General features: G+C 35.7%; 1 protein-coding gene across 3 annotated transcripts in view; it reads left to right on the forward strand.

The window, feature by feature from the left end:
* The window catches only part of ENOX1 (ecto-NOX disulfide-thiol exchanger 1), a 310,832-nt gene that overhangs the window by 223,525 nt on the left and 59,853 nt on the right, over window positions 1-27,454 (forward strand). For 2 of the 3 annotated variants that reach the window (XM_074191718.1, XM_074191717.1), the window contains exons 11-12: window positions 18,452-18,559; window positions 25,356-25,412. In XM_074191718.1, the coding sequence (XP_074047819.1) occupies window positions 18,452-18,559; window positions 25,356-25,412 (165 nt within the window). The remainder of the gene's footprint in view (window positions 1-18,451; window positions 18,560-25,355; window positions 25,413-27,454) is intronic. The other variant, XM_074191720.1, reaches the window with a different exon arrangement.

Here is a 27,454-nt window from a genome sequence, read left to right on the forward strand (position 1 = left end):
CAATAAATAAAATTCAAAAATGAAAGAGACTTGGAGAGTCCTCAAGAGAAAAATGAAAATGCAAGGCTCAAAGCTGGCTACCATTGCCAGCAATCACATGCTAGTTAAAAAGGTTTAGTATCCCCTTTGCAGAACTACAGACTTTGGAGAGCTGGTAGAGCTCAGTGATCATCTAGTCTAATTTCAGGCTTTTGTAGATGGGCAAAGCAAAGCTCAGGTAGGTAAGATGACGACTTACCTAACTAGGTCTGAGCTGGGATTTGAACCCAAGTATTCTAACTGTGTATTCAATCTATTATGTTGTTGTTCAGTTGTTTTCAGGTGTATCCAGCTTTTCATGACCCCATTGGGGTTTCTCTTAGCAGAGATACTGCATTGGTTTTCCATTTCCTTTTCCAGCTCATTTGCAGCTGAGGAAACTGAGGCAGACAGAGTTAAGTGATTTGCTCAGAATCACACAGCTAGGAAGTATCTGAGGGCAGGTTTGAACTCATGAAGACATCTTCCTGATTCCAGAGCCAGCACTCTAAGCCCTATGGAACCACCTACTTGCCTTAATTGTCCAATATATCCTATTATAAAATCCCACATTTGAATGGAATCATTATAAGAAGTTAAGTGGCACAATGAATAAAACTAAAAACTTGAATTCAGACACTTACTAGCTGTTTGGCCCTGAGAAAGTTATTTAACTTCTGTCTACCTCAGTTTCCTCATCTACAAAATGAGGTTAATAATAATAATAATAATAATAATGATAGCACCTACCGCCTAAGGCTTTTGTTAGGCTAAAATGGCATAATTTTTGTGAAAGTGCTTTATAAACTTTTAAGTGATATGTAGATAATAATTATTATTCATTAATGTGCAAATTCTGATGAGAAAATTAGTTTTTAGCATTTCAGAGAAAATACTTCTAATCAATGTGACAGTAATGATCTTCTATATAATAGTAATGCCCTATTGTCCTGAAAGAGTGAGGCAAAAAGAGATAACCAGCTTCCAATAAGGAGCAGTGTTTGTGTGCCAGGCAAGTTTATGTTAGTGGTTTGAAGTCCTGAGGAATGTGATGGTTTATATCTTCCCTGGGAGCTCACTTTCGAGGAAAAGAATCAAAAGTCTTCATGTTCACATAGCAATACTTTTCCTCTATGTTATCTGAGCACTTCAGAAGATTCCCTTGTTCTGTTTTAATTTGTCCCCAATTTACTTGGGGAATGACTGAGACAAAGAAAGATTCAGGGGTCTACCTAGAACCACACTTCAATTAGGAATATTTACAGTATGTGACTAGAACAGTCATCAGGGCCCAATTTTCATTACTATGGATAATACTGGGGACATGAGGACACTAAATGAGGCTCCAATGAGAATCAGAGAATAAGCCAAAATTACCCGTAGTGACATCTTGTTTGGCCAATGTCCACAAAGATGACTTCTGAGCAGAAGACTCCCTGGTGATGCCCACTCCAAATGCAAATGCACATGGCCCAAAAAGGGAAGCACAAAGATCAGAATTGCAACACAAATGATGTTATGAGCATCAACCTATCTTCACAATGTTACCCTTATAATATTAATAAAAATACATGTCTATATATATATATGCTATATAATATTTATAGGTATAAATCATATATATAAACAAATATGTATACATACATATATATTTATACTGCACCTAAGCTTTGCAAAACACTCCCTAGACCAATCCTGTGAAGTTCATAGTACAAGTATTACTATCTCCATTTTATACACAAGGAAACTGGGGTTCAAAGGAAATAACCATGTAGTTTTGTGTTTTATGTTTGATATGTCTGAGAGCTAGAATTTGAACCTGTGATTCCCAATTCTTTCCATCATGGCTCCAAAAAATGTGTGCACACATGTATTTTACACATGTATGCATGTAGATATGTGTTGCCTATATACATATCTACATATATTCATATGTGTTTGTTGTAGATAACCTCTTCATCATTTCAAATGCAAAATATTACATCCATAGCTGGGTTAAATTTCCCCAAAAAACAAAGAGATTGATTCTTTTCTTTGTTCTCATCCTTTTTTTAAAAAAGAATTATGATAGTATTACTAATAGTAGCAGATGATCAAAATACAGCTTAGTATGCCTACTTCTTTCTGCTAAAATGTTTCCTCCATAGAATAAAAAGAGATAATTGGAAAAGATTATCAACCTCCCCCCAAAAAAAACACTGAGGGAGGGGCATAAAAATATTTCCCTTATTCTTTTTCTTTTAAAGAATTCCATCATCAGTATAGATACTGGCATTTCGTAATGTCCCTAGAATGTGAGCTTGGGAAACCAAACGTCAAATATGGTTTTTTTCTTCAAGATGCTAATGTTTGGAAGCTGGGCTTTTAACTGATTTTAGCAAATGTACTTTGGCAGAAATTTTCATTTAAAAAGTCACTAGTTAGTCTCTCATATATAATGTTTAAATGCCTTCATTTACTGCTCCTGGGAAAAATTATTAAGAGTTTGGCGTGTATTCCATCATGAGATGTACTGAGGTTGGTATTAAGTATAAAAATACAAGTCAAATTTCTCTGAATTTTAAAACTTTCAGGAGTTTGGTGGATTTTATTTTGTTTATATTTGCTTTTTGTTTGCTTATTTTTTTTAACAATAAACTTATTAGCATTTCTGGTCATGCTGACACCATTCTTTGTAGTGACTGAGTAATTCAACTGACTTCTATACTGTTTCCTATATTTAAGGTTCCAGTGACAGAGATTAGTTTGAAAAATAATTTTCTTTTTGCACTTTCTGGATTTATGCAAGATGGGGTGTTGCTATATGTATGTTTATTTTTATATATATGTACACACACACACACACACACACACACACACATATATATATATATAGGTATGTGTATTTATAGTTATCATTTATATGTATATATGCATACACCTACATACATTTTGTTAAGAAATAGGTTTCACCTCCAGAGATAGAGGTGTAAGCTCTTCTAATGCCCTTTTCAATATGGTTTTGATCACGTTTATTTTTCTTTTTTCTTCTTAAATTGGCTTTAGTCACTTTCAGGAAAACTGCCAACTCGAGACTGTGATAGGATCCCCTGCATTTAGCCACAGGCAGGCTCCTTAGAGAATCTATTTTTTCCAGTAGCAGTCCTTGGCCATCCATTATAGGTTAGAAAATCAGTGTGTCCTTGAATGTTTAGAAGAATCCAAGGACAGCATATGACATCTAAGAGTGGTTTTAAGCTTTGCAGAACAATCCACTGGAAAAGGAATCCTCAATAAGACTGTTAAGTTCTTTACTTTGAAGTCCAGAACTTTTACATCCTTTCTTTATGTTCATTGTAACCTTCCCCAGGCCAGGCCTGATAAATAGTAGGCACTTAATGGGTGCTTATTGACTTATTAATTAATAGATTTACTTAAAACTAATTAGCATGTTTTAGAACCTGCCAACTATGGCTCAGTTCCAATAGGGACTACCAATCATTGAATATGGCAAGGGACTTCTGGTGCTTGTTCCAGTTCCAAGCGCCCCCCCCCCCCCCCCCGCCCGCAAAAAAAAAAAAACCTCCAGGTGCATACTCAGTTTTAGAATCATTCACAGATCAATTTAGAAATTTAGAAACTTGTCAACATTGTATTAGCTCCAATAAAAATTCACCTTTAATGAGATTCCAAAAGTGTGCATTCTATGTTAAAAATTGCTTTTACATATAATTGGGGAAAATATTCAAAAAAGTGTGCATAATACCCTTCTAAACTCGGTTAATGGATTCATATTTTTCTCTTTATTTTCACAAAACTAACCATTAATCTGACTGATAATTAATATTCAGATTAACTGGTTAATCCTCACATTACTCAGGGTTTTGATTCACTTGATATTTCTGCTTTTCCACTAATGTAATCCAACAGACATAGCATTTTCTATATCCATAGCTGCTTTCTTGGAACTGTAATCAAGAGAGCCCTGTGTCTTAAAAGCTCGGTGTTGATGAGGCCAGATGTAATGGGTTTGTGGTGTGGGTATAAAGTTCCTGACCTGAACTGAGCCAAATATATTTTCCACAAATGACCAAGGATAGCTCTACATCCTTACTAGATTGTGCAGAATTAGTCAATCATTCGTTGATAAAAAGCTTGCTAACTACAATGTTCTATGATAACTGAGTCATAACCATTGAGAAGAGAGAATAATATTTGTGGTCTTCAGGGAACAATACAAGACACATCTGTTCAATCAGGTTCTTGTTTGATTGAAGTAAATGGGCTGACCTGGCTGGGGAATGTACTCTCATGTTAACATTCTACATTTCTATATTAACAGAATTATATGTGCCCAGAGGCTGGGCTGGTGACCATGTTGTATAAAAGAAAAAAATTAAGAAAATAAAGATAAAGTATTCCAGACAAATTGGATTACTGTTTTTGAAGGAGTTGCCAGCTTAGACAGTGGAGTGAATGTAATTAGCACAATATATAATCATCTGACCATCACACAGCCCTCTCTTTTTCTCTGTCTGTTTCTGTCTTTCTCTGTCTGTGTGTGTCTTTCTCTGTGTCTGTGTGTGTCTCTGTCTTTCTGTCTCTGTGTCTCTCTGTGTCTCTCTCTGGTACCCATCTCTGTCTCTGCTTCTCAGTCTTGTCTCTCTCTCTCTCTCTCTCTCTCTCTCTCTCTCTCTCTCTCTCTCTCTCTCTCTCTCAAATTCATGGATTGATTTAGTCCAATTGACCCAGCTATAAACACTGTTATGTCATTTAAAAATTTGATGAAGGACCATAGGGACAACATGACCATGGAGGCTTAAGCATTAAGTGCTCTGAATTTGAATCTAAACTCTGACAGCCTATTCAGCATTGGCCAAATCATTTGACCTTGCTCAGTCTTAGCCTTTTCCTCTACTCAAAGAGGATAATGATATCATTTTCATTTTATGTGGTCCCTTTTATCATTCAAAAAGCTCAAAATATTTATTGCATGTCCTTGCTCAATCACACTGAGATACATAACCAAACTAAACTTTAGGATACAGTATAATGGCTTACTCATCGTCCTACAGTGAGTTAGTGACAGAGTACAATCCAGACCCATGAATTCCTCATGGCCACTCCTGGGATTAGTCATATCTCTGTTTACCATTCCAGAAGAAAATCAGACCATTGCTTTGCAGTCATCTATAAATTATTCTTTATGAGATACTCATGAGGGAGACTTTTGACAGGAATGATATGATTCATTTTTTATTTTTACAGATGAGGAAATTGAACCTCCAAGTTCCACAGTATGTTGGTAACCTGTCCATCTTTTTCTGAATCTTTGAACTCTGCCTATAGTTGGGTTTCTCGGATCTACACCACTTGTCATGTTCATTTTCTCCCTCTAGCAATGCTGTAGGAGCATCTTGAGAGTATGGTGTTGGTTGCAAAACTGTCAACTATAAATAGCATGCAGATACCCAGAATTATTCATTAATACTGAAGAATTTTTAAATAAAGAAAAAGTGACACAATGGATGTTGACACATCCATTGAAATGGAAAATGAGGGCAATTGGCTTGGGGTGGGGGTGGGGCACATGGTAAAAGTCTCTCCAGTTTTCTATTACCTACCATTTTAATCCTTTCGAATAAAAAGATAAAACAATATGATATAGCAATGCTCTATGGATTTAGAGCCAGAGAACATAGATTACAACCTTAGTCCTATCATTTTCTTCTCGCGACCTTCAAAATAATTGCCTATATAAACTCCAGGGCCCTCAGTTTATTCACCTGTAAAATAAGGACATTGAAATGGGTGATTTCTAAGGTCCAGATGTCTTATGACCATAATGAAGGCTTTGAGATATTAAAACACCCTAAATGCCTCCTGAATAAAAGATGTTAAATTGTGCTTACAGTGAGGTTTTTTTTGGGAAAATGATTATCTGTGTATGGTCCATCAATCTTACCACTTCTGGGACGGCTAGGTGGTGTAGTGGATAAAGCACCGGCCCTGGAGTCAGGAGTACCTGGGTTCAAATCTGGTCTCAGACACTTAATAATTACCTAGCTGTGTGGCCTTGGGCAAGCCACTTAACCCCATTTGCCTTGCAAAAAAAAAAAACCTAAAAAAAATCTTACCACTTCTCTTAAAATAATATTTTATATTCCCTCAATTGTCCCAGGCAAGAAGATAAAGCAAAAAATCACTAGTAAAGTCAAATGACTCTTAGGAGCCTGCACACTCAGCCATCCTTAGTGATTTCTTTTTTTGTTGTTGTTGTTGTCAATTTATGTATTTATTTATTTATTTATGTTAGCCATAAGCACATGCATGTTTCCAAGTTAGAAAATTTCCCTCCATACTTCCTTCCCACCCCCCTCCCCTCAACAGGGAACAGTCAAGTTAGCATTTTACAGGCATATTTTGACAAATATGTTTACAAATTGGTAATTTTGGGGGTGAGCAATTAGGATTAAGGGAAAGAGATGCATAAGAGATAATCTTTATAAAGTATTCATCAGATTTGGAAGGGTTTTGGTATTTTTTCTGTAGGTCTTGTTTTTCTTGCTCTGGATGAGCGTAATACAGTCTATAGCCAGTTAAATACAGTTGTCCTAGCTCTCTGGACTGCCAAGAGGAGTTGCTTCCATCAAAGTTATTCATCTCATAATGTTGTTGGTGGTGTGTTCATTATTCTCTTGCTTCTGCTCCCTTTGCTCAGCATCTGATCCCTTAAGTCACCTTAAGTAATTTCTTAATTACCAAGGGACAACAAGTTACTCCCTTCTTTCAGCTTCAGCCATAACAATAAGTGTCAGAAAAGTCAGCTACGGGGAGGAGCTACACTGAGAAAGTTGTCTCTTGCTATAGCAGAAACTTGAGTAGCCCTTTTATAAAGGACTGGCATTGCCATTAACCTTTCGAGCTAAGAGCTTGGATGATAGAAGGCATGGCATTGCCTCCAGAGTCTCTGATGTCTGACAAATGGGTTAGAAAGTCTAGTAGGAAGGAAAATAATCATATGTGGCCCAAGTAGACCAGAAATTCTGTGATGGCCCTTGAGTTCTTTCTTTCTTTTTGGAAATACATTTACTAAGCATGTGTCAGACCCTCTACTAGACTCTAGGGTATAAAAATCAGAAAACAGAACATCAGGAGAACTGACATTCTCTTTGGGGGAAAAACATTACACAGATACAGTAATTTTCTGTTGTATTTGACTTTTCATGACCCCATTTGGGGGTTTTCTTGGCAAAATATAGGCTTGATTTGCCCTTTCCTTCCACTCTTTTTATAGATGAGGAGACTGAAACAAAGAGGATTAAGTGACTTGCACAAGGTCATACAGCTACTGAGTGCCAAATTTGACTCATCCAGACCCAGCAGCCCTGGAAGTCATTGGATCTGAGTTCAACTCTCAGTTCTGCCACTTGCTTCCTATGTGATCTTGAACAAATCACTGTTCTGTTTTGTTTTGGTTTTCATTTAAAATGAAAGTTTTAGATTTGATGACCTCTAAGGACCCTTCCAGCTTTAAATCTATGATTCTAATTGTGAAGCCATTGGGAGAGGAAACACTAGTAAACTCTGGAAAAGTTTTGTATAGGAGATTTAATGTGAACTAGACCTTGAAGGAAGGTAGGAATTCTAAAAGAGAAAAGAGAGTGTTTTCCAGACCTGGGGGACCCAACCTATTCAAAGTGATATAGAATGTATAAACATGCTCATTTGACTGAATGTACAATCATAAAAGTAGGCTGGAGTCAGATTTTGAAGAAAAAACAGGAGAATGTATTTTATAGACTGGAGGCAATAAGGAGCTACTGGAGGTTCTTGAGTTGCAGAGTGGCATGGTTTAACCTGTGCTTTAGGAACATCAGTGGCAGGACCTCTTGGATCTTCAGCTCTTGACTCCTCTGTCAAGGAGAGACAATTCAATCAGTGCTCACCTCTTTTTCCTTCTCTCTTTCACCTTGTTGGATTTGGCACTGAGGTTTCTCACATGTGAATGTAACAAGGATCACTCAGTTGAGTTTTAGCAATCTTTAGGAGCCTAGTAAAGTCCTCATTCAGTCAATCAACCAATCAATCAATGTCTGTCTATAGCTCTGTTTCTCTCTTCTCTGTCTCTGTCTCTCCACTCTCCCCCCTTTCTCCCTCTTGTCTTTCCCTTATTCTCTCTGTCTTTAATGAGTTTTATATCATTTTACTCTTAATTGAACAAATTTCCTTAATATCAAAACTATTAGCATTGGTATCAGTAAGTTCTTGACAAATTATTTTCAGTGCTCTAAAATGTATTGTTAAAGTTTGATACCTCAGCTGTCCCCATCTAGAGGAGTTGAGAATATAGCACAGAACAGTCCATCACGTAAGATACAAGGTGAACTTTTGAGATACCTATAAAGAGATCCAAATAGCAGAAAATGAAATTCTTGAAACTGTGGAAGTAGTACTGGAAGTATTCTACATTTTTTTCCCTTGCTGTAAGTAAAGATGAATTCCATCAGAGGGAGAAGATTGCCTTTCTGCCTGGAGATGAGATTGGCATTTAAAACTCAATATCAGAAAAAAAAACTATTGATGAGATTAAAAGCCTGGAAGAATTGATTTAGGAAGAAAGATCAAAGAAATTAAATATGTATAGCCCAGGATAATAGGATATTAGTCTCTAAATACAATTTCATTTTTGTTATCCAGTGTTCTTATTATCAGTTATCTGAATGGTCTAGTTCCCCCACAGAGACAGCTTTTCCCTAGAGGGCCCCTGTATATGGGGGGGGGGGGGCAGCATTGCATTGGCTCAGAGAACAAAGCACCAGGATCAATACAGTGGTACCAGAGGCTTCATCACTATAACATACAACTAGATTTGTAGCAGACCTGATTTCATCACTGTAGATGCATCCTTTGCCATGCTTTTCAACATTTACAGTGGCTAAAAAATTTACCCCCTAGTGGTTCAACCTGCTGAATCTCTCAGAATTAATCAAGGCTCCTTCTCCAATGACAAGCATCCAATCATTTTGTCACCAGGGTCACATACAAAACCTTTCTAACTTGTTAGAACAGCCAGATTTTGCTACCCATTGACATCATCTTAGAGAACTAAGAGTTTCCTCAGTGATAAGATGAAGCATTGGAGTAGACCTCCAGTGAAAGTATTATTCTATGATGTCTTAAAACAAAGCAATTATTCATCCCCATTGCCCATCCCCTTTGAAAGTGTTTATAATTTTCAGTACATCTAGGTTCCAAACAGTCACTAGAAAGAATGCTAGATAAATAAAAATATATATAGAATAATTTTACATATGTAAATGTAAAATCATACATATTAATACATATTTATGTATATATATATCTATATGATAGATATAGATATAGAAGATAGAGAGATATACCCATCTGGAGCTAATGATAGTCATCTCTGGGGAGGAAGGGAAGAAATGAAAAGAATTTGCATGATAATTTTATTGTTTATTTGAAATGAACAGCAAGTTGTACATAGCAGATTTGCCACTTTGTGTACAATGTCTTTTTATTGTACTACATGATGAAAATGCTTGTTTTATTCATAAAGTTAAAATAAAATTTATAAAGATAAAAAAATGCTAGAACTAGAGTAGGAAGGGCTGGATTCAGACCCTAGTCCAAAACCCATTGGTCCCCACCATTGACGGTATTTAAACTTTTGGGGTAAGTTTCCTTATTGAGGAGGGGTTAGACTAGATGACTAACATAAAATTTCCTTCCATCTCTAGCCATATAATTCTATGATCCTGGGATGAACAGTTTCAGATCAGTTCAACTCAACATTCAAATTATAATGCTTTCCAGAGAGAAAAAATGGAATTTTTAAAAGTCAAATAATGATTACCCTGAAACAGTTGAAACTTTGCCCCTATATTCCAAGGTCTCTGGGGGTTTATTAAGCAGTTTCCAAATAGTTCTATTTCTTTGATGATACTCTGTCCCATAGGTTGTAATCACATGAGTTCATCACTTTCTTATCCCTTGGTTAGTATAGCAAGTCAACTATGCTTCCTTCATATTCACTAAAGTGTGAATAGTTCCTGTTTATTGTTACACATCATCTTGTCAGAGCATGCAACTGAGAGTTAGAAAGACCTGGGATTTTAGTTTAGTTCTACCTTTAATTAGTTATATGCCCTTGGAAAAATGATTTAAGTTTCCTAGGTCTCAGTTTCCTCATTTGTAGATAAGCTAGACTAGAGGAAAGCTGGTCTCTTCTAGTTTTAAGAAGATTAAAGAAATGTGAAAGGAAGATCTCACCAAGAATAAAAAGAAAATAGAGGGTACACACACATGAGTTTGTGTGAAAGACTTCGGAGGGATGTAGTATGAAGAACATGTTTTGATAAAGTGGACAAAAGGAGGAAGTAAAATTGGTGCAGCTGCTTAACATGTTTCTCTCCTGTTCAGGAAACCACAAAGGCTCCCCATTGCCTCTAGACTAGAAAACAATCTCTTCTGGATGGCATTTGAAACTCACCACAATCTAACTTCAGACTTTCCTTCTCACCTTGACTCTTAGAACACCCACCTCCTTCAAAACTCAGTTCTCATATCATGTCCTATAAACAAGGTTCTTATTTGTAGTAGATTTTTATTGATATGTTTTTTAATACTTAAGATTTCCCTTTTTGTGCCCTCTCCCCCTTATTTTCCCAGAGTCTCATTCCTTATAACAAAGAAGTTTTTTGTTGTTTTAAGTGGCTTGTCCAAGGCCACACAGCTAGGTAATTATTAAGTGTCTGAGGTTGGATTTGAACTCAGGTACTCCTGACTCCAGGGCCAGTGCTCTATACACTGTGTTACCTAGCCACCCTGTTTTTTGTTGTTTTTTAAGAAAGAAAAAGCATCAGTAAAAATAATAATATGAAAAAACTAATATTATTTGCCATATTCTACATCTATGGACCTCAACTTTTGCAAAAACAAGGAGAAAAAGAAGATATCTTTCTATATTTCTTCTTTAGGGTCAAATTTGTTCTTTCTAAATTTGTAGCTTTCTTTTTTATTGTTTTGTAGTAGTTGTTCTTTCCATTTACATTTATAGTCATGGTGTACATCGTTTTTCCTGGATCTGCTTACTTTACTTCACATCATAAGTCCATATGGATTTCCATGGTCTCTGTATTAATTTGCTTGTTTTTTTTCTTACAGCACAATAATCTCTTTTCTGTACAGCATATATCATAATTTGTTTAACCATTCCCCATTCAGTAGGCATCTACATTTTCTACTTTTTTCCTAAATGAATAGTAATGCTGTAAATATAATGGTATTTATAGTAATGGTGTAAATATAATGGTATTTATGGAACCTTTCTTTTTTGACATACTTGACATACTACATCCTAGGTGTAGTAGAAAGTCCAGGTTAAAGGGTATGACCATTTATTTGTATAATTCTATAATGTTTTGCCAAATAGTTGCACTAATTTATAACTCCATAAATTAGTATGCCTCTCTTTCCATAACTCCTTCAATATTAACTACTCCTGGTTTTTGCCAACTTTGTCTGTGTGTTGGGGGAAACATTAAACCTCAAGGTTGTTTTTGATTCATATTGCATTGTTTTTACTTTTAATAATTTGGGACATTCTCTTACAATAGTTTTGTATAGTTGGCAGTTCTTTTTTTGAGAATTATTTGTTCATGATCTTTGATTACTCCTCTATTAGGGAACAACTTTTTGTCTTATATATTTCAGTTAGTTGTCTATACACACATACACACACACATCTTGCATTTCAACTTTTAATCTTATTTTTCCCTAATCAACCAATTTCTTATCCTAGATCTGTTCATTTCATTTTGCAAAAGTTTCTCAATTTCAGGTAATCACAACTCTCTGCATTATCCTTTATAATTGCTTCTCTCCCTTGTTTAAGGATTCAGCCCCACTCATAGTTGTGAAAATTATGAGATTCACATTATGATTTTGAATCCATTAAAGTATATAGTGTAAGATGTTGATCTAAGCCTATTTTCTGTTGAACTGCTTTCTAGTTTTTCCTGCTGTTCTTATCAAATAAAGAGTTCTTTCTAGGTAATTTTTATTTTTAGATTCATCAAACATATTGAATTCATTATTTCTGATTCTCCCCTGTCTAGTCTATTTCAGTGATCTATTTTTATCTTTTTTTTTTCCACTGGCATCAGATGGTTTTGATGATTCCTGCTTCATAATATAATTTTGTAATCTGGAACTGCTGTTCCTCCTCAGTAGTCCTTTATTGTTCCTAACATTTTGCATTTACTTTTATCATCTTTTCTATTTGCTTATTTATGGATATTATTTTCTTATTACCAAAAGAATATAAGCTCCTTGAGGAAAGCAACTTTTATGTTGCTTGTTTTTGTGTCTCAGTGCCTACCAAAATTCCTAGAATATCGAAATACTTAATAAATGCTTGTTCAGTGAGTGAAACCACTTAGGATAAAATATATTTAATAAAAGAATAAGCTTCTAATTGTTCCTGGACACTTCTGCTAGACATTATATGCTAGTCATTGTGTTAAAACTCTTTACAAATATTTAATCTTTACAATAAACCTTTAGGTTCTTTTATTATCTCCATTTTACAGTAGAATAAACTGAGGCAAACAGGTTAAGTGACTTACCCAGCCTCATCCAAATGTTGTTTGAGGTCAAATTTGAACTAAACTCTTTCTGATTTCAGGTCCAGCTATGCTCATCTATGATACCAACTAGTTGTCTTTCATTTTAGTTCTCTAGACTAGTATATTTAATTTTATATTGTCATGTCATGTAATATATTTCTTTGTAGTCAGTTCTAAAAGTATATGTGTTTCCCAGAATAAACTAGACACCTCTGGCTATTGCAATGACTTTGTACAGCCCTTAGAGCTTTATTAAAAACTTTGAAGAAATAAATAAATACCATGAAGAGTTAATATCAATATCCTCAACTCAAATTTAAGTTTCTCAAGAGAAAGGATTCTTTCTTGGACCTCTTTGATTAACTCATTTCTATTTAACAATAAATACTTAAATAAAGGCAGAGAGAAAATATGAATAAAATCCCATCTCCTCCTATCTTAGCCTCACCTTTATGGGCATATTTCTTTGTAAAGAAATATAGCTGATATAGTCTGCAAAGTGAGAATTTGCACTGCTGTTTATAACCTTCATGAAATGTAACCCTCTTTAATCTGTTGGATAGATAAAACCTCACCCTGGTAACACAGTGTTGAGAGTGAAAATATGAAATAAAAGGAAAATGAAGGAGTTGTCATTCTCCCAGGAAAGTGAAATCTCCCACACGGTTCACAATGTATACACGAAAAGCATGTTTCAAGTAGCCTGGCTAGTCACTGAAAATGATGGATACCCAGGTAGATGATGTTGCTCCAAGGACCTTGAGCTTGGAATGCTCTGATTTCCATTTCGAACTGACAGTGCAGTTGTTTAGGGTTGCTTAGGGCACTAATTAAAAGTAGAATCAGGAAATTTGCATGGTGGAGGTGATGGTCACTTCCTGAGAGAGTGACCTAGGTTGGGTTACTTAACCTTTCCCATCTGGAAAAACTGGAAAAAAAAACCATTTCCCACTAAACTCTCAAATTGCACAAGCAGTGCATTTTGCATTCATAAAAGAAAAAGGCCCATTACCCATCTGACTCTGTCTCCCCAAAGAACATTACAGAATGCTCCCATTAAGTCTATGGCCTGGAAAAATCATGCTATGTCAGGTCTGCTATTTTATTTACCTGTTTATTGACCACCAGAGTGTTCACATCTTGATTGACATCTGGATAATTATCTAATTGGTACCCACTCATTTGAAACCACCCAAAATGTAATGTTGCATCTGTTTAAGGCTGTATTCTCAAATGTTAAATTGAAATCACACTGCAGTCAGCCAATACAGCAAGGCAGTCATCCTAACTAAGTTCTCATTTCTCTCCCTGAACATGAACTTTTGTCATCTGGAGCATTCTAATACCTGAAAATTCAACCTCACCTCCTTCTGCAGAAAATTCCCACAAACTATAAAGCTTCATATATTTCAAATGCAAGGAGCCAAAGATGGTGACTTTCAATTAAGCAGGTTTAGATTATTCTACTGTTGTCCTAGGTCATCCAGATGAATAGAAAATTGCAGCTGCTTGACTCATACCATATTTGGCATAGACAAATACTAGATTCATGAGCTTTTGCTATAGAAATAAATTAGCAGTCATTAATGATATTGAATACAGAGACATTCCAGATGGTAGCTATTTTTTAAATCATTAATAGTATTGCTCCTTTTGTGGGTGGGGAACAGGAAAGAGATGATAAAACACTAACTGAATAGATTTTCATGACCTTTTTTCTAGGTTAAAAAAGAAAAAAAAAACAAAGATTTTCAATGAATAGCCATCTTCCTTTGATAGTATTCATGTGCATTCATGTTTATAGAAATAGCAGTCACCAAATTATGTGCTTCTGGGTGGTGTTTTTACTTTCCTTTCTAGATTTTGGATCAATCCCCTAGAGTATTAGGAAAATGCAGGATTTATATCCAGGTATGCATCTCCAATAAAGGAAGCCTCTGGAGGTAAACATCCACTGTGTCATTCCCAAGACTCCCTTACTTCATTTGACCTTCAAATAGACCTTGTATTTGCCACCATTTGGGGAACTGGCCATAAATATGCTGTCTAGCACTGACATCATTGTAATAACACTGAAGTCATCCCATCTATCCTTGAGCCACTATCTAAGCAATGACATAATTGAATTGATAGACCTAGATAAAGGATGTTAAGCATGATGTAATAGGCAGACCAAAGGTAGTATGGACTTTATTGGCCAAGGCTTCTCTAAACCTCCATTCTGATGTGTAAAATGGTGGAGATACTTGCATTACTCAAAGGTCATTTCAAAGAAAATATTTTGTAAACCTTGAATTGGTGGATAATAATGAAGTATTATTTAGGTAACACTAAAAGGAATCAACCAAGATGATCCTTGAGAATGAATCCCTTCTAAGTTCTCAAATCACCACTGGTGAACTTTACAAGCAAGATATTCACCCATAGGACTTGTGAAGGATCCAGGAGAGGATCCAGGAAGCAGTAAGAAAATAAACTATACCATGCCTGGAATGTGTTCACAAATATTCCAGTGTGGCATTTCAAAACTCCATCATGTTGAAAACCTGTGATGAGTGAATCATACCATACATTTGTCATACATAACTTGGAAGCCATTTATGACTGAGGTCATAAAGTTAAAATTCATCAACTTCCTAAATTTACTGGGAGTTGTCAGGGTCACAAGTTTAAAATTAAACAGACCCTCAGAGACTAAAACGACTTCTCATTTTACAGGCTTGCCTTTAAGTTACTCAAGTAGTAAATAACAATAGTAGGATCTGAACCCACTTTGTTTCTAAACTATATAATATGCATCCACTGGTACCAAGGTAGAGGTAGTCTTGCATAGTTAATAGAGTTGTAGGCTTGTAGTCAGAAAAACCTGGGCTTATATTAGCTTTGTATTTCTGGATAAATCACTTATTCTCTCTGTGATCTTTGAGTAAGACCATCTGACTTATGAAGGAGTAGAAGGAATTCTCATACCTAACATTCCCCATGCTGAGCCAATCACAGATTCCTGCTGTATTCAATCCCTGAACCTCTTGTATTTCTGCATTTACAGGGACTTTTTTTTAAAGGAATTTTTAAAAAAATAAATCTTCTAGACAGTAATCAGGCCATCAAATTTTTATGAATTCAGTCAATCAATAAGTATTTTTGAGAACCTGCTTTGTGTCTGACCTTGTGCTAAGCACTGTGAATAAGATTACCTTGTAAGAAACACCCATTCTTGATAAGCTTTCATTGTACGTCATTTTCCATTAGATTCAAGGATGCTCAGCTTGAAGATACAATTTTCTCACCCTTCATTTAGTTAATTTTTTGACATGGATTTGAACCCTATTTTTTAAGGGTTCAGTGAACTGAAAACCTATCTTGTATTTGCTAACCCAGGTATTCAAACACCTTCAGAATGGTTCTGGGAACCATGATAAAAATAGAAGAAAGGAAACATTGGTTAGCCATTCATTATTTGTTGACTCTTGTCTCAGTGTCAAAGTACTAGATAAACTTTTTATTTTCTGTACTTTAACTGTACTTTCTGTACTTTAATTCATATGAATTTTCATGTGAACATATGAACTGATGGAATATCACCAAATCTGTGATTATAATGTGAGAAATTCTTTTTCTTTCTTTAGTTTTTGCAAGGCAATGGGGTAAGTGATTTGCCTAAGATCACAAAGATAGGTAATTAAGTGTCTGAGGTCAGATTTGAACTCAGATCCTCCTGACTCTAGGGTTGGTGCTCTATCCACTAATGTGAGGAATTCTTTTTTTTGTTTGGTTTTTTTTTTTTAGGTTTTTGCAAGGCAAACAGGGTTAAGTGGCTTGCCCAAGGCCACACAGCTAGGTAATTATTAAGTATCTGAGACCAGATTTGAACCCAGGTACTCCCGACTCCAGGGCCGGTGCTTTATCCACTACACCACCTAGCCACCCCCTCATGTGAGAAATTCTTAAAAGAAAATATACATGCAAAGGAAAATGTTGTTACTGGGGCTAAAAATGCAGGATCATAAATGTCTAACTAATGCCAAACTGCATGTGCAAAAAATTCACATACGTGGGACTTGATTTTGGCATTACTTTTGGATGTCTTTTTTTTTCTGACCTGATAAATTTTTGAAAGTTTCTTAGCAACCCTCCAGTTGGTTGTTTTCAATATCAAAAATTCAGTGTCCATGATCATTCAAGCCTTGCCAACTAAAGCTTTGCCACGTGACTGCAATCACATTTCATCACTGAAGAAACCTCCTTGATACCTGAGGTAGCTAACTTCATGTCATGAATGTTACACATTAATGTGGGGGTTGCTGATGGATAAACACAAAAGATATTCTTTTCAAACCATTCATCCTTTGTTTTCAAAAGAAATTTTCTTTTTTCTTTCAATTGCATGTAAAGATGATTTTCAACATTCATTTTTTGTAAGATTTTGAGTTCCTCAATTTTTCCCTCCCTTCCTTCCCCATTCCTCCAAGATAGAGAATACTCCAATAGAGGTTATACATATACAGTCAAGTTAAACATAAGACAGCTAGATGGCACAATGGGGAGAGAGCACTGGACCTGAAGACAGGATGACTGAATTCAAGTTTGGTCTCAGATACTTAATAACTGTATAACTTTGGCCAAATCACTTAACCCTGATTGCCTCTCATCCAGGGCTGTCTCCAGTCATCCTGATTCATATCTGGTCACTGGATTCAGATGCCTCCAAAGGAGAAAGGGAAGATGGTGCCTTAGCACAGGACCCCCTCACTCAAATCCAATTCACATGCATGTTATAGCATCGCCTCTCCAATTCATGGTCTTCTTCAGCAATGAAAGACAATTATCACATTAAAGACAAAATTGTTTTCCAAGAGACTTAAAGCTCATGAAGAGATTTTGTTTTTCTTAGCCTATATATATATTAATATATATAACCATGTTCAAAGTGGGAGTCAGCACAGTATAGTGGGAAGAATATAGTGGCATCAGAAGAGCTGGTTTCAGATTTCATCTTTGGCAGTGTACGACCCTGGATTAATCATATAGCATCCTTAAGTCTCAGTTTTATTACCTTTAGAATGAAAAAGTTGAACTGGATGCCCTCTATGGTCCTAGTTTTAGGATCCCAAATGAAACAGAGACAAGATCTCCTTAGTTACAGGCCACTACAGTTGGTCTGCCTGAACATGAGTTACATTCAGAAGGGGAGGAGGATTCCAGAGTTTACAAATATCCTCAGTCCCAGAAATACTTAAAAATAGCCAAGTGGGTTAAATCTTAGTGTTATGATGGCTTGTATCAGCAGTTTTCTTGGTTGATCTATTGATTGGTGTTGGACTTCAGTCCTGTAGATCTAATATAAGACATCACCGTCAAAACAGAGTCAAAAGAAGGATCTTTACCATTCCCAGCCACTTGGTATGGTAGCTTCACAGAATATAATTTTACAGAGAATGGAATGTCTTTAGGTCAATGACTAATTATATTAAAGGTCTGTGCTTTTAAAATCATTTATGACTGCCAGCATCTGCCTTGGTCTTTAAAAACTACAGAGTATGTTTCTACAAGTAAGAATTTGTTAAAAAGGATATGACAGTTCCTCCATGGAAGATATAGTACCCTAGAGTTTGGGGCTTTAATATAACAAATAACTTAGCCATGTATTAAGAAATGCAGCCCTCCTAGAGCTCTGTGGTGGAGGGGAAAATACACAGAAAATAGAGAATCATTCTCTAATGATTAAGTGGATGTTGTGACTATTTGAAAAATCCCTGGCCTCCAGACTCCCTAATCATAAATGTCCTTTATATTCACAGCAATTATTGACCATTCAAGAAGAACTGAAAAACAAAAAGTCTGAACTGGAGCAAGCAAAAGAAGAACAAAGTCACACACAAGCATTATTGAAAGTTCTACAAGAACAAGTAAGCTGTTAAATAAATGGGACAATTCTAATTTACCCATTAATTCAGACACACAAAGTGTGTCTCCCTCGTGCTTCCCATATAAATATTGGCAGAAGTTAATCTACAGTATAATTTGCTTATACCTTGTCAGCCCCCCCTCCTGTCTTGGGTGGGTAGAATTTGTAATCCTAGGGCCTGCTGCCTTTGTCCTCGATTCAGTACCTCAATAGGTGACACACACCAGTGATGTGTGAAGGTTTTCTCCCAGAAGACAAATGAATTTTGATAAAGTTTTAAAAAAATATTGGGAAAGCAAACATATTTCAGAGTAATCAGTTGTTTCCTTTTAAGCTTAATTGTGAGGAAAATGAGTTTAGCATAGCCTATGGTATTTCTGTAGACACATGTATACAAAGGACTGATTCATGGTGACATTAAAAAAAAAATCCCCTGTGTATCAGGACACTTATCAAACCACAGTGAGAAGCAAACCTTTTCTATAAAGTCAGTAAATCTGATCATTCCATTCGGGCCTTCTTTGATACTAAAGTGTGGCCTGACATTGATAAGTGGATTTGAAAGTATTGTCTTACAGCAGGGGAAGATGGATCACTCAGCAGTCTGGGGAAATCTGAACCCTTCATCTCCAGTACAGGAGGAGGGGAGTCAACTGCTGGGAGTCAGGGAAGGCTCTTAACATGCATTTCCAGCTCTGATCTTTGTTCCCTATCACAGATATAATGGATCTTAACTGGGTTAAAGGAAATTGCAGAGCACAAGCCCAACCCTTTGGGTCTTATCAAATTCAGGGTCATTATCATCATCATCATCATCATTTTTATTATTATTATTATTATCATCATATACAGTAACTGTTGGTTCTAAAGAGTAATAACCATTTATTAAACTCCTACTGTATACCATTGGAGATACAAAGAAAGCAAAGTTCCTGCCCTAAAAGAATTCTCAATAGAATGAGGAAGGAGACAACATAAGAAAGGATGTTTAGACAAGATATATAAAGAGGATGCAACTAAGTGGTTCAGTGGATAGAGCACTGGCCCTGGAGTCAGGATAACCTGAGTTCAAATACAGCCTCAGACACTTAATAATTACTTAGCTATGTGATCTAAGTCAAGTCACTTAACCCCATTACCTTAAATAAATAAAATTTCATAATAACAACAAAAAAAGATATATGTAGTATAAATTGAAAATAATCTCATAGGGAAGTAGGATTGGGAAAAGTTTCTTATAGAAGGCAAAAGTGTGTATATATATGTATATGTATTTAGAATGATAGATACAAAAACACATACACATATATGTGTGTAGATAGATAGCTAGATAAATAGATAGATATTTTAATGGAGTAAGGAGTACCTGAGTTCAAATCTGACCACAAATACTTGACACCTACTAGCTGTGTGACCTTGGGCAAGTCACTTAATCCTGGTTGCCTTGCATCCAGGCTCATCTCTAGTCATCCTGATCCATATCTGGTCACTGGATCCAGATGGCTCCGGAGCAGAAAGTGAGGCTGGTGATTTAGCACAATCTCCCTCACTCAAATCCAATTCACTTTCTGGTCTTGATGATATCACCTCCCTGATGTCTTGGTCTTCTTTGAGAACAAAGGAACAAACATCATCATCTTCATCATGTATACATAATTCAGTTTAAGAGAATTGTGCAAATAAGAACAATACCAAAAGTGATAATTTTCTCAAGATATTTAGTTTTTTTCAAGACATAAAGTTTTCCCAGTCAGGTCTGAGTCTAGTGACCATATAAACATTCTTTAAAGAATGGTTGTGATTTAATGAAATTAGTTTTAGAGTCACCATATCTTTGAATTAAGTACCTCTGGATTTTCAAGGAAATTTTTGAGAGATTATTTAAAACCATTGGAAACTTCTGGGGAAGAAAGTTACTTACTAAAACAAAAATCATGTTTATCTTAATATAGTTGATATAGATTTATATGAGTGAGTGAATTAGAGTGAACTGAAAAATATAGTGAATCCATTCATCACAACCTATCAAAGTATAAAGCAGACCTGGAAACCATACCTGAAAGTCTTAGCATCACTTCTTATACTTTACAAAACAAGATAGTCAATAAATGCATCCAGCAGACATTATTAAATACCTACTATGTGTTTCTTGCTAGGTTTGGTTCCCTTTCCTCCATTTTTGTAACTGTAGGACTTCTTTACTCTAAAAAAAGAAAGTAATAATAATAATAATAATAATAATAATAATAATAATAATAATAATAATAATAATAGAATCTTTATTTCCTTCCTGATAGCAAAGGTTAATCAAATTCTTCAGCTTGATTAAAAAGTTTGAACTTCATTTATCAAGGTAGATTCTGACTTTTAGGAATAGTGTTGACTTCTGAGATATATTAGATGGAAGAATAAACAGAAGATATAGAGAAAAACTCAGGGTCTGGCATGATACCCTGAGTATTCCTAAATAGTAAATGCATAGCTTATATGGAAGCTTCAAAAATAATTAAAGTGATGGAAAATAAAGTCTTGAAGAAAATGTTCAGGGGAAATTACTTATACACATCCATACATATGTAAAGGAGATTATAGCTAGAGAAAAGATAGAGAAGGGACAAGTAGATAATGGTCTTCAAGTATGTGAGAGGTTGTTCATTATGTAGATGAGTCTGAGGACCAGCTGTTTTCCATTTCTAGGAGAACAAAACAAATGGAAATTGGCTTCAGTTGCTCCATGAATGGTTTAGATTAGAAGAATATCCTTGTGCTAGAGATTGTTGGAATCAGTTCTTCAAAAGAAAGATCTTTCTAAAGATGCTCAAAAAAGGTAGACTTAGTCATCCAATTAGAATAGGTTAAGTAAAGATAACCAGATGACTTCTTAAAATTCATTCACAATATCCCTTAGCTTAATGATTCCCTACCATAATTCTGGAATCTCCTCCAAAAATCAACCTCTAATATAATGTTCCAGATTATAATGCTGACCTAGAAGTCAGAAGACCAGGATTGATTTTAGTCCATAGGTAAAAGTGCTGAATGACCTTAGACAACTTGTTTGCCCCATTTTTTATACATTTTATACATTTGAGAGTCCATGACAAATAAGGTTGATGCCTTTAAATTCTATTCAAGAATTGTTCTATGTATCAAATAAAGTGGTGATTTTCAACCAAAAGGCATCAAGAAGACATAAATCTAAGTTGTAGATTGGCCACCAATGACATCAATAATCACAAAGAAGCCCACTGTACAGGGTGCTATGATGTACTGACCATACATCTCCAGGTCCAGACCCCAGTCATTCTTAGTTATAAAATTTAAAGCTAGAAATCACCTTAGAGTCACATGTTACATATGTGAGGAAGCTAAGATTTTGAGAGGCAAAAACACTTTATGTACATGCAAATCCTAGAGACCACTATTACTAAAGTTTCCACAGCAATGACACTTGGGAGCATGTTTCTATTACTCTCCCATAGTCACAAATTGAGAATTTGAAGACTAAAGAGTCTTTTCAAACATGTTCACAACAGAACCTCAAAGGTATTTATGTGGAAGGAAAAAAACAAACAAATATTTCCTCATCAAAAGTGGGGCAGTGGGACAACTAAGTGGCATAGTGGATAGAGCACTGACCCTGGAGTCAGGATTACCTGAGTTCAAATCCAGCCTCAACACTTAATAATTACCTAGCTGTGTAGCCACTTAACCCCATTGCCTTGCCAAAAAAAAAAAAAAAAAACCTTAAAAAAGGGCAGGAGAAAATATGAACTGGAGATGAATATGCAAATAAATTGTATAGTCTCTAATGGAGTGCATAAACAGTTTCCTAAAGACTTGATGAATGACTATTAGATCCAGTCATCACCATCAATAAATGTTTCTTCATTGCCTACTTCTTTAGTTTTCTTAGCCCCTTTCATCTTACTGCTGTAGACACTAAGTACTCAAGGAATGATTTTAGATAATATTAATGAAGGGAATAATCTGTCAGGAAAAAGATATGGTGTTTGTTCTCAAGAAACTTTGAAGACAGTACTGTATTTTACGATATTTTATTTATTTTTCTATTTAAAGCAATAGTTGCAAGTTGGAGATTGAAAATTTACTGAAAAGACTATGTCAGCAAGCAGGCTGACACAGGCACTAGCCCCTATAGAGAATTTGCTCTTTACTTCAGTACCTTCCTTGAATTGAATAGTTATTGCTGTTGCTGACTTTTTTCTCCTATACCTATCCTAATTATAACAGTAGCTCCCCCAAGTCATTTACTATTCTTCCCTCTCCACTCCCAAACACACACACACACACACAAACACATGATTGTATCAGCCAGAAGAACCAAGGCCATCTTCTGAGAGCTAGTCAAAATCTAGCTAGTCAGAATCAGGGCCCCTTACCTGTTCTAAAAGAAGAGTCTTCAGGGCAGAGTCCACATGCAATGGGAAATGAGTGATAAGATTGTATGTAGTGGGAATATATGAGTGAGATTGAGTTGTGTGGATGAGTTGCCTTTGGAGGAGCGGGGAATGAGACACATGATTAAGAAGAAGTTGAGTAGGATAAAAGGAAGAAAGGAGAAATAAGAGTCAGGAGGAAGAAAAAGCAATTGTGGAATATCGGATTATGGGAAGTGGGACAGGGAATACCACATTCACAGTCATAGACTTCTAGTGCAACCTAGCTAGAGTCTTTCTAAATATAACTAAGGGACTAAGGCTTCTAGGTTTGAAGTTAGGAACATTTGGGTTTAAATACAGCCACTGAGACTATTATCTTCTGGGTTTTAGGATAGGGTTTGCAGGAAAGGATTTTTCCACACTGAAGAAATCAGCAGTCATTTATTGAGTGCCTCCTATGTACAGGCAACATGACCTGAATTCATTAGAAGACCAGGTTTCCAATCCTGCCTCTGACACATCCTGACTTATGACTCAAGGCAAATTACTTAATGTTCTAATATTCCTTCACTGCTCTTTAAGATTCTTAGGTGGAAGAAAAGATGGTGATCTGCATTGGAAGGAGTTCCTTATCTAGGAACTCCTTGCAAAAATGAAAAAATGGAACCTATTTTAAATATCATATATATATATACATATACACAAATATATATATATTTACATATATGTGTGTGAATAAATATTGAGATAAACAATTTCTGCCCTCAAGAGAGCTTATACTATACTTTATTGGGGGAATAATATGTTTATACAAGACTGTATGCACATATATATATATATATATACATATATATATATATAAAATATATGTTTACAGAATAAATATGATGAATTCAGGGAAAGGGTAAGCATTTAAGGTGATCAGGAAGAGCTTCATATAGAAGGAGATGCTTGGGTTGAGCTATGAAGAAAACTAAAGATTATCTTACAGTTTTTCCTCCATATGCTCTTGAATATGTAAAGGTGAGAGAACCTGTTAGACTTTGGTCATGCTGTAAGAAGAACAGTTAGAATATGCTCTCAGGTGAATTTTGTTGTTCAATCATTTTTAATCATGTCTGTCTGACTCTTCACAATCCCATTCAGGGTTTTCTTAGCAAGTTTCCATTTCCTGTCCAAGCTCATTTGACAGATGAGGAAACTGAGGCAAAGAGTATTAGGTGATTTAACTTGGGTCTCACAGCTAGTAAGAATCTGAGCCCACATTTGACCCCATGAAGATGGGGCAGCTAGGTGGCTCAGTGGTGGATTTTGGGGACTGGCTGCCCCTAGTCACCTTCATGTTCTTTTGCTCAGAGTTAAAGGGGTGTGACTTTCAGATTATGACTGTGGAACTGCTTTAAGGAAACTAGGATGGTTCAATTACATAAATAACCAGAAACAGCAGATGTTCTAAATCTTACACAATAGTGATATGTATGCAAGTATGTTGTCATTTTCTTTTTTTTCCTCATCTAAACTTTGAGCATTTATCTCCTACCATGAAGCTTTTATATTGTGCATAAAAGATGACAGACCTGCATAAAGCAGAAGGAAATGTGGGAAGACAGCTGGAAGAATGGTGTACCCCTCCCTTCTTCCCTACACCCAAATATCTGCTTTCAGTCAGGCTAGGGTGAAATGCCAATTAAAGGGTTTCCGGAAACTCTTGATAACTGATTATTTGTGAGCCTCCAGGAGGAAGACTGGTATTTCCAAATGTTCACTGTTAAAAATCTCATCTGAAAAATAGCTTTTCTCTAAATGCATCAGTGACCAAATCTTCCTAGTTCTTGCTCTCAACAACAACAAAAAATAGAAATTCTCCTCCTCCTATACCTCTGGAAGCAATGTTGTGCATTGAGATAGTCCCAAGGAGGGGCCTGTCCAGTAACACTTGGGTATTTTGAACAACCCAAAACAAATACATCATAAAAACAATCATTAGTACAACACCATTGAGCTACTGGCAACTTGCAAAAATTCCAGAGTTTAAATTAGTAGCAATAAGAATAATAAATGAAACTATTTATTATTCTTGAGAGCTAATTTTTTATACTTTACGCCTATGAAACCACTTAGTAATGTTATTATTAAAAACAATAATGTCTAGGTCTTGTGTGTGTTTGTGTGAATGTGTATGTGTATGTACCAGCTAATCAACCTTCAGAACATGTTGGTTTCAAACCAGTTTCAGATAGACTCATTAGAATTATACATCCCATCTGCTTCTTCTCTTTGGAAGCCTTATAAAATGCAACCTCAAATAAATCAGAGTTAACCATCAGTGTAGCACACTCTCCGGTAATGTGCCTGCTTGTTTATTTGTTGTATGTTTCTCCTTACACTTCGCAGTTAAAAAGTGCCAAGGAATTAGCCGAGACCAATGGCCACAGCCACGAGGATACAAATGTAGGTACAGCAAGTTTGTTTACCACTTGTCCTTTGCTATTGATTGAGTGCCCATTTGCATGTGATACTTTATGGATCATATAAGAGGAGATAGTGTTTCTATCTGTCAGTGACTTCCTGAGATTGCTGCTTATGTCTATTATATTGGTAGACGAGCATTCATGCTATTAGCTTAGATGACTGAATGTTAGATTGAAAAATGCTTGTAACCAACCCAGAGATTTACATATAAAAACACAAGGCGGCGCTTTAGAGTTCTAATTTCATGTCTCTAAACAATGGAGCTCCAAGAAGGCCAAAAGTACATGAGACATTATAATGTCTCTAGGATATGCATGTTATCACGATCATTATGTTGGATAGTGATAATGGCCTTATAGAACAATATACTTAAGTTATGATACCTCAGGTTTCTCTAGTGCAGGTATTCCTTAACAGGAGATTTTTTTAAAACTTCTATAAGAATATTTCAGTATATTTGGTTTCCTTTGTAATGCATGTACAATGCGCTATTCTAAGACTACCAAAGGTTAAACCAGGGTCAGAACCCTGGACTGGTGTTTCTGCTTTCCTAAAGGTAAGATTTCTATTCTCAAGGTTCTTATAGGTTTGGATGTATAACCGTAACTTAACCAATCAGCATGTGTTTATAAAGCATTTACTATCCTCTAGATGCCAGGACTACAGATACAAAAGTATAATATTCTCTGCTTGTAAGAAACTTGCATTCATTCTGTTGACCATGGGGTGCCAATCTGTATTTATTTATTTTGCTCTTTTGTCAGTCCTTTTCCCTAGGATGTGTATATATGCTAATACTATTCTTATCTTCAAAAACTATTTACTAAGCACTTTTATATTTATCTGGCACAGAACCAGAATATAGAATTCTGAATGAGCTTGGGCAAAGTAGGAGGAATTTTCCAACCAGTGTGCATCCAATTTAATTATTTACATCATAGACCCCAACATCGGTAGCATGGCTCCCTCTCTATTTTGCATCAGCTGCAAATTTAATAAGCACACATCTAAGCTTTCATCCAAGTCATTGTCAAAAATGTTGAACAGCATAGGACCAAAGACAGCACTTTGGAGTACTCACTAGAGATCCACTCTAAATTGACAGTGAGATACCACAACTTGGTTCTGGGCTTAGTGAATCTTCTTGTACTGTCATTTAACCCATCACTCTCATATTGCCCACAAGGATAGAAAGCACAAGAAAGAAAGACTTCATAAAATGTTTCATCAGAATGTAGATAATTTATCTTGAGAGAAATAAGAGCATTCTCTTCCTGATTAAATACCCTAGGAAGCTTCATAAAACAAAAGATTAATTTGGCAAGACCTGTTTTTTTTTTTATGAATCCAATGTTGGTCATGAATGATAAGTTTCCCTTTCTAAATGTTCACGATTATCTCTTTGATGATATATTCCTTAATTTTACCATGTCAAATTCAAGTTCACTGGTTTATTTTTTTCAGAGTCTACCTTATTTTCTTTTTTTTGGTACATCAGGACAATTACCATTGTCCAGTCTTAGAATACCACTTCCATTTTCCAAGAGCTTTCAGAAACCACTGACATTTATTTAACAAGCATTCCCCACAGGTTTATCAGAACCTTGGGATTCAGTTCTTTTCATTTTGGTTGCTTGAAATAATTCAGATATTTGGATGTTGTCTTACAATCTTTTCTTATTTATATAGTTTTTTTTTGGTTATGTTTTTGTTGTTTAACTTATAATAGTGAAACTGAAGGAAAACCTCAAGCCAACAGGAAAAGGAGAGAGGAAGTGAAAGACACATATGTAGTCATTTAGTTTACCCCATTTTCACATTTTGTCTCTAAATTCATGTTTGCTTCTTCTGTACAACATAATGATGTAAAGAGAATATATTTGAGAGCTGGCAAAGCTTTGTGTCACAAGAAGGATTATGAACTGGTCCAGTGAAATGACCCTGTCTCTGCTACTAATTAACTGGAAAACGTATTTATCCCTCCTTAGATCTCAGACCTAATTAGACTATCTTCTAAGATC

Source organism: Macrotis lagotis, chromosome 6 (genome assembly GCF_037893015.1).
Source record: "Macrotis lagotis isolate mMagLag1 chromosome 6, bilby.v1.9.chrom.fasta, whole genome shotgun sequence".
In the NCBI taxonomy this organism is placed as follows: Eukaryota; Metazoa; Chordata; class Mammalia; order Peramelemorphia; family Peramelidae; genus Macrotis; species Macrotis lagotis.